Consider the following 14,661-nt stretch of genomic DNA (forward strand, 5'->3'; position numbering starts at 1 on the left):
CTTGACACACACCAAGAACTTGGAAAAACCTCCACTTGGAGGCCGGTAACAAGCAGGTGTTTGGTACCTGGAGGTAGCTATCTAGGTTTGGGAGATAAGTAAGATTAAGTAGCATAGAGCAACAGCGGCTAGATGATGGAATGTCTTGTGGGCCATGATTAAGGGAGCTTGGATTTTATCTATAAGAGTAAATGATGAAGAATTACTGAGGCATTTTCAGAAGGGAAATGAGTTTAATGGTTTTGAAATGTAACAGGAAGATGAGACTCAAGGCAAGAAGATCTGCTTGGGGGCTATTTAATAATTCAGGTAGAGTCAATGGTGTGGCAGTAGGCATGGGAATGAAGAGGAAGGAAGTCTAGAAATGCAAAAAAGAAAAAAAAAAAAAAAGAACGGTACAGCACAGAGGAGGTGGGCTGGTTGCCGGGGAGCCGATCGTGGAAATGCAGGCCAGGTGCTGTAGATAACCGTGAGTTGGTTTCATTTAGACTGTTCTCCTGTCTCTTGCCACAGGAATTTCTTCACATGGCTCCTGAAGAAGTGACCATCACAGTTCGCCTCATACGTTCCTTTGAACATCGCAATTTCAAACCCGTAGTGTATCATGGAGTTAACTTGGACCAAACTGTAAAGGAATTTATAGCATTTTTAAAGCAAGGTATGAGATGTGATAGCCATTTTGTTTTATTAGTATTTTGAAAAAATAGTTGACTATAACATTAATAATAACCTTTTAAAAATACCACAGTACTTTGAAAAATGAATCTATGTTCTGAGCCAGGTGCTGGGCTAGCTCCCGTTCTGGGCCTTGGCATCTGCAGACGTGCCTCCCCCATGTTTTCTTGTTTAGTAGTATGTGCCCTCATCAGGGATTGCTGCCATCATGTTTAGCTGCTGCTGCTGCTTTTTTAATTAAAAAATTAATATCTAGGTTTGTTTGTGATGGGCTTATGTATTGGGAGACTGATTGACAGGGCAGGGTGCTGTAGCTAATGGCATTACCCAGCTGAGCATGCGGGGCTTGTGTGGGGTGGGTTGGCAGGAAGGAAGCAGAAGCCTGTGCAGCCAGGAAGTCATGAGAGCTGCTGGTCACTGTGGTCACAGGACAGTGACCAGATCAACGGTGCTCACTTATCATTTCCAACTAAAGGGCATGAAGTCAGTCTTCATTCTGTTATGTCCTGTTATGATGTGTTTCTTATGTCTGTTTTTAATTATTGAAGTGTTCCAATCATTAAAATTTGATCAAACATCTAAAATAAGCTTTTATTATTTTAATTGAAGTGTAATTTATATATAGTACAAGGTACAGATCTCAGTGTACATGGGTTTTGACAAATGCATCACTTTATATCCAGGTTAATTTGTTTACTTTGACATAATTTCAGACTCACAGAAAAGTTGCAGGAACAGGACAAGAATTCCTGAATGCTCATCACACAGATTCCTCAAATGTTAACACTTTATTCCTGTCTCTCTCCCTCATTTTCCTCACTCCCCCCGGATTATGTAGCATCTTCAACAAGAACAGCACACTTTTAGAGAAGTGACAAGACAAAAGGACTTTGAATCTCTAACGGAGGCAACTTGTGGGATAGCAAGTAAACGGCAGACCGAGGCTAGTTAGTGGAGCTGGTTAAAGTGGATTCCTCTGGTGCCATCTCGAGATGGTAGGGTCTACAGTTGTCTTCAGTGGTTAACCTTTGCTCTCCCTGGTAGAGAGGGAAGCAGGATACCTTTTGTTTTTGTGAATCTATGTCCAGCTTTTAGGGAAATAGAGGGAGGGCAGAGACCTTTCCTGTATCTGCTGTTTCTTTCTTTCTTTTTTTTTTGAGACAGAATCTCACTCTGTTGCCTGGGCTAGAGTGCCATGGTGTCAGCCTCGCTCACAGCAACCTCAAACTCCTGGGCTCAAGTAATCCTCCTGCTCAGCCTCCTGAGTAGCTGGGACTACAGGCATGTGCCACCACGCCTGGCTAATTTATATATATATATATATATACACATATATGTATATATATGTATATTTTTTTTTTTTTTTTTGAGACAGAGTCTCACTTTGTTGTCCAGGCTAGAGTGAGTGCCGTGGCATCAGCCTAGCTCACAGCAACCTCAAACTCCTGGGCTCAAGCGATCCTCCTGCCTCAGCCTCCCGAGTAGCTGGGACTACAGGCATGCGCCACCATGCCCGGCTAATTTTTTATATATATATCAGTTGGCCAATTAATTTCTTTCTATTTATAGTAGAGACGGCGTCTCGCTCTTGCTCAGGCTGGTTTTGAACTCCTGACCTTGAGCAATCCGCCCGCCTCGGCCTCCCAAGAGCTAGGATTACAGGCGTGAGCCACAGCGCCCGGCCATGTATATATATTTTTTAGTTGTCCAGCTAATTTCTTTCTATTATTTTTAGTCAAGATGGGGTCTTGCTCTTGCTCAGGCTGGTCTCAAACTCCTGAGTTCAAACAATCCTTCCCCCTCGGCCTCCGAGAGTGCTAGGATTACAGGCATGAGCCACCACGCCTGGCCTATCTGCTGTTTCTTAATTGCCTTTAGCGTAAAATAATGCTTATGCCAAAGAGGCATATTTTGGGGTATCTTATCTTTGGGGTGGCATGTCCTGGCATCTCACAGTGTCAATTGCAGAGTGTTCTGCTTTTGAAAGGTCACCATCTAAAACATATTCAGGGTTTGAAGTAGAAAAAAACCCTACACTTTTATTTTTATGTGTATCATGGGTTACAGTGTTTCTTAGTGTTGAAACAGCAAGTGCTATGATGTTCTTGGTACCCTGCAAAATAGGTTCTTCTTGAAGTCCTTGAGAATGAGATGCAATTTTCAGGCTGCTACAATGGCAGGGGAAGATGTCTTCTCTCCAGGGTCACTGTGTTCTTTTCTTCCCAGGTACTAACGCCTTCCCCAGGGAGCAGTGTTACTGATCACAGTGACATGCCCAGACCTGCTTACTCACACCCTTCACACGCATCAGTAGTAACACAGCCACTGCTTGTTTCAATTGTGCGTGTAGCGAAATGTGTTCCACTGATTAAAAGGTGAACTTTTGGGATACAGACTTTTTTGAGTTGTGCCCAAGCCTATCTTTGCCATCTGCTTTGAGGTCCTGTAGAACTCTGAAAGGTCGGTGGCCACGTATTTGCCTTTTATGAATTGTTTACGTAACAAAGACCACATAGTTTGATAGTGAAGAAGTTTTGTGATACATGATAATAATGATAGCTAACATTACTATGCTAAATTGCATTAGCTAAGAGTTTTACCTGGATTATCTCATTTCATCCTGACAGCATCCCTCTAAAGTAGGGACTGTTACTATCTGCATTTTAAAGGTGGGTAAACTAAGGAACAGAGAAGTTAAGAAGCTTTCCTGAGGCCACACAGTTAATAAAAAGCAAAGCTGCAAATCACCCTAGGCAGTTTAAGTATAAAACATGTACTCTTAAGCACTACACTAAATTGCCTCTTTATTCTTCTCTACTGCCTCACTTGCTGGAGGAGGATATCTGAAATAAATGGATTCTCTCAGTGCCAAGAGTCTTTGAATTTAGTTCATCTTGCTCTAGCATTTTGAATGCTGAGGGTTGGAAGGATGGTTTCACATCATACTAGTGAATTTTGCACAGAAACAGTCATTGTGAAGAATAATCTCTTGGGGTTATTTTAGATGCCTTATTGCCTTTCTAAATGTTCTTTTCTTATCATACTCACTATTTTTTTTCCCATCCATGGCTTAACCTAGTCACCTGCCATAATCGTCTGTATCTCCCCTTAGCCAAGAAGCTTTGGTTAAATTTGATTCATTCTCTATTGAGAATGTTGTCCTAGAGCTTTGTACCATCAACACCTAAAGTCATATATACATATAATAAATATGAATGTGTGTATTTTTATATATATATAATGAACCTGTTGTTGACATGGGGGATGAATATTAAATATTCTGATCACAGAGGCACCATAATATATTACCTTCTATATATGATTATTTTTCTATATTAAGAATAGTACACAAACCAATTATTTAGATAATATGAGATTATTTTAATTCTTTGATTTGAAGCATTTCAATACTAATTAATAAATACTTCAGATCTGGCTTCTGAATGTAAAATCATCCCACCTGTGAAACAAAAGGGAGCTGTGGAAGTTCTGTCCAACTTTCCAGTTCGATCTGATGTTTTTCTCTTGATCAGACCAGGGTTATGGGTTTTGGAGAGGAAGATCACAGAGGTAAAGTGTCACTTTTATCACATCATATCAGGGGTATGTACTTTCCACACGATTTATGTTTCTTGATGTTGACCTTGAGCATGTGGCTGAAGTAGTATCAGGTTTCTCCTCTGTAAAATTACTCTTTTTTCCCTCTGTTTCCGTACTGTACTTTCTGGAAAGAAGCCATGTGTGCAGCCACAGTTAAGGACTGGGGAGTTATGCTTCCCTTTGTTTACAGTGGGATATGCATGTAATTCATTTGGAATTTTTTTGCATGGGAGGTTTTATTTATTTTCTTGCTCCAATTATTCTAGCTTTGGCCATTGAGAACTCTTTCAGTTGGCTCCTGTGCTCCTTTGGCATTTGCCATCTCTGTGTGTGTACATGTGTGTGTGCACGCACATGTATGTGTGTCAAGTACTTTCTTTCTGGTCCTATAGGATGGTGTGTGTGTGTGTGTGTGTGTGTGTGTGTGTGTGTGTTGAATACTTTCTTTCTGGTACTGCAGGATGTTCCAGATTCATCTTGTCTATTTCCTGTCCCATGCCTAGAATCAGCCCTTTGTCCAAGGAGTTCTGGTTCCTTTTTATTGGAAAATGTTATTAGAAACCAATACCTGGGTCCTAGATGTACTCATTGCTACTGGAGTGTCATTTCTTTTAGGCCCTTGCTTTGACAGAGCAAAGAAATATACTTGTAAGAATTATAACTACAAGTATATTTGTAACTAACGCATGCATATCTACAAATATTTTTATTTGAAACCATCTGTATCTATATGTGAAACATAAGTTTTTACTGATGTTTCTAACTAACCCATTACCACATGGATCATTCTAGCTTCCTCTCCTTGCTTACCTGTAAATTCCACACCAACAGTGAGAAACCTGGCTCCCACCATCTGCCAACCATTTATTTAATTCCATTATTCAGATACAGCAGTGTATCCCCATGGGAAGTAACTGGCTATCAATTAGAGTACACTGCCTATGTGCAGTTCCATTTGCTGTAGTCTTACAAAAATCTGTTCATTGCCAGAGTTATTTAGGTCAGCACCTTTTCTTCTACCCCCTTCAGGAGGTGGTTTCATACACTTGTAGTGCAGCTAGATACTCTTGTCGCCATTTGCTTTCTCTCCTGGGATCCCTGACTTTGTAAATAATTTTTTAAGACTTTATATATATTAAAGTTCACTCTTTGTGCTGTCAAGTTTTATGGGCTTTTGACACACGTATGATGTCATGTTGCTACCATCACAGTGTCATACAGAACAATTTCACTGCCCTAAAAACCCCTTGTGCTTCATCCTTCCCCTCCCTGCCCTGCACCCTGCCAACCACTGAGTCTTTTTCTGCCTCTGTGTCTTTTCCAGAGTATCACATAATTGAAATCATACAGTGTATAGCCTCTTCAGACTGCTGCCTTTGCTTAGAAACATGCATTGAAGGTTCCTCTATATCTTTTTGTGACAAGTCGTGTCTTTGTAATCTCCCTTAATCTGGAAATAGTTCCCCACTTTCTTTTGTCTTTCATTATATTGGTTTTTTAAAGAAAAATCTAGGGCAGTGTTTTATAGAATGTTACATAATCTGGATTTGTCTGGATTGTTTTCTCATGATTAGAATCAGGTTGAACGTTTTTGGCAAGATTACTACAGAGATCAGGGTTAACACAACAGCCTGCAGACTAATCTGACCTGCCACCTGTTTTGTGCGTAAAGTTTTATTGAAACACAGCCATGCCCATTTGTTTATATATAATATGTTTGCTTTTATACTTCATTGGCAAAGTTGCAGAGTTGTAACAGAGACTGCTATTGAGACAGAGACTGGCCCACAAAGCCTAAAATATTGACTAGCTGGCCTTTCCAAAAATAGTTGACCCTGATGTAGGTGATTCTTCCTTGTTGCATCACACCAGGAAGCGCTTAATGTCAGTTTGTCCCATTATTGGTGATATAGATTTAAATCGTTTGGTTAAAAGTATCATCCACCAGACTTCTTTTATATGGAAGTATCTTTCTAATTTATAAGTAGTCTATGGCGTGATAAGCATTGAGACTATTTGCATATTTTATTCCTAATGGCTTTAACATTTACTGATAATCCTTACCTGAATCATCAGTGGTTGCAAAATCGTGACTGTCCCAGCTCCATGATCCTTTCCACATTTATTATCTGGCATTTAACTGTAAAGAAACACTTCCTGTTACCCTTCTTTTTTTGAAAGGAACAGCAATTTTGCAGTAGCACAGTCATAGCATATTATCTCCTTACTATATAGGGACTATTCCTCTAACACATTGTTGAGGCAGTGCTTTCTTATTTGTTCTATAATATGTACTGCAGAGTATTTCATTTAAATACTTAACTCTATAATTTTAAAACACAAAATAGTAGTCTATTTTCTGTGTCTATTACCTACGAATGAGAGTATAACAACAAAGAGGGCATGGTAACCAAGGCTAGTTAGTGGTTTCTTCCAGGAAGGGGGAGGGGTGGTAGGACTGGGGAAATATAGAAAGAAAGTTGCACCTGTATCCATGTTGTTTTATTCAGTAAAAAAAAATAGCACAGGATCTGAAGTAGTTATGATAATATGTTAACATTCGTTAAATTTGGTTGGTGAGTTAAATGAATTTTTTGTTCCATTCTTTATACTTTTCTGTAGTTTAGATTATTTCATAATTGAAGTAAAAAGAATCTTAATATAGCTTAACCTTGGAATCTATCGTATCTTTTTACTTATCAGGTTAGAATGTTGGCACAGTGTTTCATTAAGCAATGTTAGGTCTTTGGTAGTCTTTGCCCACACAAATGAGTCATTGAGTTAGTCAACAGTTTTTTCCCTTAGGTGTCTGTGCTTTCCTAAGAATCTTCAAATATAGACCCAGCATCTAATAATAAGTTATAAATCATACCACTTCTAATTTTAGAGTCTTTACTGTGAGGTAAAGAATCATTTTACTGTCCATTTATATTTTAATAATTTTTCAGACTTTATTGATTTTTATATTGGAATGTGTGTTTTAACATTTCAGAACCCCCTGTGGCATCCTAATTCCCAGCAGTATACTTATTAAGTTGCCTTATTTTTCTAATAATTTATTTTTCTATTGATGCTTTTTATGTAGACTAAATGTATGAGTAAAGTTAGTTGTTACCTTCTTGTGAACTTTCCTTTCTAGTAATGAAATATTAAATTAATTTTTGCAGCATTCTGTAATCTTAAATTCTGTAAAAGTTTTATTAGGTTCCCGATTAAATTCAAAGGTGGGAAAATGTGAAATGAAAACTCAGTGCAAAGTGGGAAATAATTTCCAGAATATAATAGATATGCCATAGAGTCTTGCTTTCAGCCAAGGTGGGGTAACAGGGGACCAGATTTACTCTTCTACTTGAAACAACTAAAAAACTGTGAAAAATAAATGAAACAGTGGTTTTCAGATATTGGACTTCAGATGGTGCAAGACAGTGGTCCCTGGGATAGGGGAAACAAGCAAGGTGACCTCTATGATTGTGCCACATTTTAGGTCACAGAGCAGGGAGGGAGGATCCAGGCAAAGCCTGGCGGGTTCCATGAGTTTAGAAGTCAGAGCTGGCAATCTGGATTGGAGCCTGGAGAGTTCACAGGGCAGAGGACTGGAATAGAGAGAGCTGTACAAAGAGAGAGCTCTGAAGATTTGTAGAGCATCATTGAAGGTTTGCAGAGTGTGAGCCTTCAATTGAATATGGATCAGTGCAAGCATGTAAGGAAACCACTGGAAGCCTGGAAAAGAACCACCTGAAAGTAGCAGAGGGCAAAAGGCTGAGAGTTTATACAAGGATGGGAATAGTTTTAATTCCACCAGCTAGAGTGGAAAAACCTTGTTATTCACAGATAATTGGGCAGAGTATCCAGAATGGTGTTGCTGCAGTAGTTGAGCAAAATTAGCTCTAGGCTAAATTCTGCTGTGGTCACACCTAACAAAGTTGAAAAGCAAAGGCCGGGCGCGGTGGCTCACGCCTGTAATCCTAGCTCTCTGGGAGGCCGAGGCGGGCGGATTGCTCGAGGTCGGGAGTTCTAAACCAGCCTGAGCAAGAGCGAGACCCTGTCTCTACCATAAATAGAAAGAAACTAATTGGCCAACTAATATATATAGTAAAAAAAAAAATTAGCCGGGCATGGTGGCTCATGCCTGTAGTCCCAGCTACTTGGGAGGCTGAGGCAGGAGGATTGCTTGAGCCCAGGAGTTTGAGGTTGCTGTGAGCTAGGCTGACGCCATGGCACTCACTCTAGCCTAGGCAACAAAGCGAGACTCTGTCTCAAAAAAAAAAAAAAAAAAAAAAAAAAAAAAAAAAAAAAAAAAAAAAAAAAAAAAGTTGAAAAGCAAGACTCAAAAGGATCAAATTGTTTCCCAGTAATTTAACTCTGCCCTAAAAGAAAGTTTAAGAAGGTTTATAAGAATGCAAGAATATCCAGCACCCAACAAGATACAATTCACATTATCTGACATCAAATCATAACTCACCAAGCATGCAAATAAGCAAGAAAATATGACCCATAATGAGCAGGGAAAAAAATCAATCAATTGAAACCAACCCAGAAATATTGCAGGTGGTAGAATTAGTAGAAAAGTATGATGGAAACAGTACATATTGCAAATGCTCAAGAAGGTAAGGGAAAGATTGAGCATGTTAATACCAGAAAATATTTTAAAAGACCTGAATTGAACTTCTAGATATGAAAAATACAGTGTCTGAGATGGATATGTATTGGACAGAATTAACATGCAGATTAGGTGCTGCAGAAGAAAAGATGAGTCAACTTAAAACATAGCAACAAAAAATGACCTAAAATGAAACACAGAAAAAAGACTGGAAAAGAAAAACAGTGGAGAGATATGAGACAACTTCCAGTAGCCAAATATATGTGTAATTGGAGGCTGTGAAGGAGAGGAGCAGGGACAGGGGTCAGAATGTTACTGTCCAACTATGTTCTATTGCCTGCTGCACATAAGGAAGCCAGTGCACCGAGACAGCAGTGTTGTAGTGGAGAAAGAGTTTAATACTATAAGGCCGCTGAGCCGGGAGGCAGGAGAAATTTCTTAGATCCACCTCCCTGAGCATTCTGCAGCCAGTGTTTTTAAAGATAATTTGGCAGACAAAGGGCTAGAGAATTGAGTCTGCTGATTGGTTGGGGATGAACTCATGGGGTTGGGAAGCAGAAATTGTCTTCTTGCGCTGAATCAGTTCCTAGGCAGAGGGTTGCAGGACCTGTTGAGTCAGTTCCTAAGTATGGCCACTGGTCTGGTTGGTGTCAGTTGGTCTACCTAAATGCAGAGTCCAGAAAACATCCCGAAGACCAATCTTAGGTTGTACAATAGTGATGTTATCTACAGAGGCAATTAGGAAAGTTATAACTCTTCTGACAACCAGGGATACCTGACTCCTAAGCAGTAAGCAATTACAGGAAGGCAGGCCATGAAACATTGGCTAGTTAACTGTTGGAGATGCCTGTACTTTTGTAGAAATCGGACTTCTATCACATTTCTTGCCTTTTGGCCCTACATTATTTAATATAGGCAGTTTCAAGAAGACATTTGGGCCGGGCGCTGTGGCTCACGCCTGTAATCCTAGCTCTTGGGAGGCCGAGGCGGGCGGATTGCTCAAGGTCAGGAGTTCAAAACCAGCCTGAGCAAGAGCGAGACCCCATCTCTACTATAAATAGAAAGAAATTAATTGGCCAACTGATATATATATAAAAAATTAGCCGGGCATGGTGGCGCATGCCTGTAGTCCCAGCTACTCGGGAGGCTGAGGCAGAAGGATCACTCGAGCCCAGGAGTTTGAGGTTGCTGTGAGCTAGGCTGACACCACGGCACTCACTCTAGCCTGGACAACAAAGCGAGACTCTGTCTCAAAAAAAAAAAAAAAAAAAAAGAAGACATTTGAAGAAATAATGGTTGAAAATTGTACAAATGTGATAAAAGCTGTAAACGGACAGATCCAAGCAGTTCAACAAATCTCAAGCAAAAGAAACATTAAGAAAGATGCACCAAAGCATACCATAGAGAAAATCTTAAAAACAGAGAAAGAAGAACATATTAAATAAAAAGGAACAAAGATGTAAAAGGAACAAAATTGTACAAATGTGATAAAAGCTGTAAACGGACAGATCCAAGCAGTTCAACAAATCTCAAGCAAACGAAACATTAAGAAAGATGCACCAAAGCATACCATAAAGAGAAAATCTTAAAAACAGAGAAAGAAGAACATATTAAATAAAAAGGAACAAAGATGACAATGATAGCAGACTCCTCATTAGAATCAGTGTATGCCAGAGAGAAGATATTGGAGCAACTTCTTTAAAGTAGTTAAAGCAAAAAAAAAAAAAAAGAGTCAACCTGGGATTCTATATGTTTATTTCTGAAATGAAGCAAAATGAAGATGTTTTCAGATATACAAAAGCTGGAAGAGTCTATCATGAAGAGATCTGCACTATGAGAAATGCTACAAGACCTTCAGACATTAAAAAAAAATGATACCAGATGGAAATCTGATGCACACAAAGAAATGAAGAATATTGGAAATAGTAAATATAAATATTAAATATTTTTTTCTTATTTCAAAAAATTTAAAAAGATATTTGACCATTTAAAGAAAAACAATAACAATGTATTGTGGAGTTTGTGAAAAATTTATGACAGCAATAGCACAAAGGCCAGGAGGGGAGAAATGGAAGATTCTTTTGTTATCTATCAAGTGTTATGGTATGACTTACAGGTAGACCAATGAGTTAAAGATATTTACTACAAATCTTAAAGAAACCCCCCAAACACAATCTAAGAGTTATAACTGATAAGCCAAAAAAGGGATAAAATGGAATCATAAAAATATTGTCAAATAGTGAACTCAAAAGAAGGTAGAAAAAGAGGAAATAAAGAATAGGTGAACCAATGAAAAACAACAGCAAGATTTAAACCCTGCCATATCAATCATTATATTAAATATAAATGGTCTAAATACTCCAAATTAAAAGACAGACATATACCAGGAAGTTCCAATTATATGTTGCCTACAAGAAATGTGCTTTAAATATGAAGATAAAAATCAGTTAACGGTAAAAGGATGAGAAAGTTATACCATGCTAATATGAATCATAAGAAATGGGGAGTAACTGCATTGATATCGGGTGAAGTAGATTTCACTGAAAAATATAACTAGGGATAAAGACTATCATTTCATAATTATAAAGACACTTAACCAAAAGGACATAATGATGCGCCTAGCAACAAAGCTTTAAAATACATGAAGCCAAAACTCATAGAACTGCAGGGAGAAATAGATGGGTGGAACAAGTAGACAGAAAATCAGTAAGGAGCCAGAGAACTTGAACAACACTATTAACCTAATCAACCAAATTGACATTTATAGAAGCCTGCATCAAACAACAGCAGAATATACCCATTTCATTCAGTGCACATGGAGCATATATCAAAGAGACCATATTCTAAGCTATAAAACAAGTTTCAATAGATTTAAAAGGATTCAGATTATACAATGTCTGTTTTCAAATGTAGTGGAATTAGATTGAAAATCAGTAATAGATCTCAAGAAAATCTGCAAATATTTGGAAACCAAGTAACATACTTTTAAATAGTCTATTGGTCAAAACAGACAGAGATCAAAAGGGAGAGTACTCTGAATTGAATGAAAATTAATATACAACTTTTCAAAATTTGTACGATGCATGTAAAACAGTACTCAGAACAAAGTCTATATTACTAAAGTGCCTAACTTTTAAAGAGGTCTCATGATTTCAGCCTTTATTTTAAGAAACTAAAAACATAAAAGCAAATTAAACCTAAAATAATCAGAATAAAAGAAATAAAGTTTACTGCAGAAAATAGAAAAACTATAGAGAAAATCAGTAACGGCCAAAGTTGGTTCTTTGAGATCAGTAAAATGGAGAAAGCTCTAGCCAGACTAATCAGGAAAAAAAAAAAAAGACATAAATTACCAGTATCAAGATATAAATTACATCACTACAGACTTTCTATAGATCTTAAAAGAATAACAAGGAAATCATCTTAATACTTTCATGCTAATATGTTATCCTAGATGAAGTGGACAAATTCCTTGAGAGACCCAAACTATCCAAGCTCATAAAAGAAACGGATAATCTGAACAATTCTGTATTTTAAAATGAATTGTAGCTGAATATTTCCTTAAAGGAAACTGTAGGCCCAGATGGCTTCGACCATATTTTTAAGGAAGAAATAAATCCCAGTGCTATGAATGGAAATTCTTCCAGAAAATTTAAAAAAAGGGAATGTTTCTCAGTTTATTCTCTAAGGTCATCCCTACCCTGATACCAAAACCAGAGAAAGTTGTTAGAAGAAAATAGAGACACCAGCCAGTATCCATCATGAATAGAGATATAAAAATTCTTAATCAAACTTTAGCAAATCAAATCCAACAATATTTAAAAAGGATGATACATCATGACCATGTGGGGCTTATCCAAGGAATGCATGCCTGGTTCCATTTAAAAAAGTCAGTGAATGTAATCATATTAATCATCATATTAATGGATTAATAAAAGAAAGCCATATCATTATTTTAACAGATGAAGACAGAATCAAAAAATCCATTGCTGCTAAAATCTCTTGCAAACTAGGACCTTCCTCCACCTAATTAAGGATATCTATGAGAAACTGACAGCTGATATCAGACTTATGATGAGAGACAGTGCTTTCCTCCTCAGATTACAACCAGGCAGGGACTTCTGCTCATCATCACTTCAGCATGACACTGCAGTTCTAGCCAGTTAAGGCAAGAAAAAGACACAAAAGGCATCCCTCTTAGGAAGGAAGGAGTAAAACTGGCATTATTTATAGGCAATGTGATTGTAGAAAATCCTATCAAATCTATTAAAGCTCTACCAGAACTAATAAGCTGAGCTTAGCAAGGTTGTGGGATACAAGATTAGTATGCAGAAATCACTGGTAGTTCTAATTACTGGCAATAAACAGTTGGAAACTGGAAAAAAATTATAACAGCATCAAAAAACATGAAATACTTAGGATATATTTGGTAGAGGTGTAAGACTTTTACACTGAAAACTCTAAACATTACTGAGAGAAATTTAAAAAGACCTAAGTAATTGGAGAGCTATACTGTGTTCATGTATCAGAAAACTCAACCCTGTTAAGATGCCATGTCTCCTCAAAACGTATAGATTCCAATCCCAGTCAAAATCCCAATGGGCTTTTTGTTTTCCTTTCAGATATGAAGCTTATTCTAAAATTGATAAGAAAAGGCAAAAGACCTACAATAGTCAAAACAACTCACAAAAAAGAAGAAAAACAGTTGAAGGAATTACTCTCTGGTTTCATGACTTACTGTAAAGCGACAGTCATCAATGCAATATGTGTGGAATTGGTTTACAGATATATCTCAGTGGGAAAGGGTAATCTTTCCATAAAAGGTGTTGGGACAATTTGGTAGCCATGTGCAAATAAATGAGCCTCAGCTCTTACCTGCTGCCATATGCAAAAGTAAAGATGGCCAAGGCCTAAATGTACAAGCTGAAACTATAAAATATCTAGAAGAAAACTTTAGTTCCCGCCCTTCTCAGTGCTGCAGAAGGAGCCCAGGAGTCTGAGGTTGCTGTGAGCTAGGCTGACGCCACGGCACTCACTCTAGCCTGGGCAAAAAAGTGAGACTTTGTCTCAAAAATAAATACATAAATTAATAAAATAAAATAATAAAATAAAACAAAATCACTATAGGCCAAAGGAAACCTCTTTGGAGGTTGGACTTGGAGGCCTGGGTTCTAGTCCTAGCTCTTGACACCTTGGCCCGATTACCTTCTTGGCACCTCAGTGTTCTCAACTGCCAATTGAAGGGATTAAGTTATATTTATTCATTCATGAACTTTTTTTGAGCACATGCCATGTACCAGGCTCTCTTTTAGGCACTAACAACACAATGAAGAAAGTAGGTTGTGCTTCCTGCCCTCGTGGAACCAGTATGTGTTTATCTGTCATGCGCTGGACATTGTCCTAGGTTTTGAGAATATAGCCCATAATGTCTTCATCTCAAGGAATTTATGAATTCATAGGGAATAGAGACAAAAATAAGCAAACAGATAAAACTATAATTATAAACATGTTACAAAGGAAACAGTATCAGAGGAGACCCCTCCTTTGGGCAAGGTTGTCAGAGGAGGTGACACTTGAGCCAAGATCTAAAGGAAGGAAGAGAGAAGGAGCTTGTGTGCGGCTCCATCTTTGTCTCTTCTCTCAGAAGTCTAGAGTGAACGTAAGACTGATGTGATTTCTTCAATTGTAGACATCTCTAAGCGGTAATAGCTTCCTGGGGCCATCTGTTCTTCACTGCACCCCTTTCTTCAGGGGGTTTCATTGTCTTATTCAGGAACTGTAAAAGG

At 38.1% G+C, this 14,661-nt stretch overlaps 1 protein-coding gene across 4 annotated transcripts in view; it reads left to right on the forward strand.

Moving 5' to 3' along the window:
• The window catches only part of C8H2orf76 (chromosome 8 C2orf76 homolog), a 63,055-nt gene that overhangs the window by 26,589 nt on the left and 21,805 nt on the right, over positions 1-14,661 (forward strand). For all 4 annotated transcript variants that reach the window (XM_012749212.3, XM_020288527.2, XM_076005470.1 and 1 more), the window contains one exon: positions 514-658. In XM_012749212.3, the coding sequence (XP_012604666.1) occupies positions 526-658 (133 nt within the window). In that variant the 5' untranslated portion in view covers positions 514-525. The remainder of the gene's footprint in view (positions 1-513; positions 659-14,661) is intronic.

This window comes from Microcebus murinus, chromosome 8, assembly GCF_040939455.1.
Source record: "Microcebus murinus isolate Inina chromosome 8, M.murinus_Inina_mat1.0, whole genome shotgun sequence".
In the NCBI taxonomy this organism is placed as follows: Eukaryota; Metazoa; Chordata; class Mammalia; order Primates; family Cheirogaleidae; genus Microcebus; species Microcebus murinus.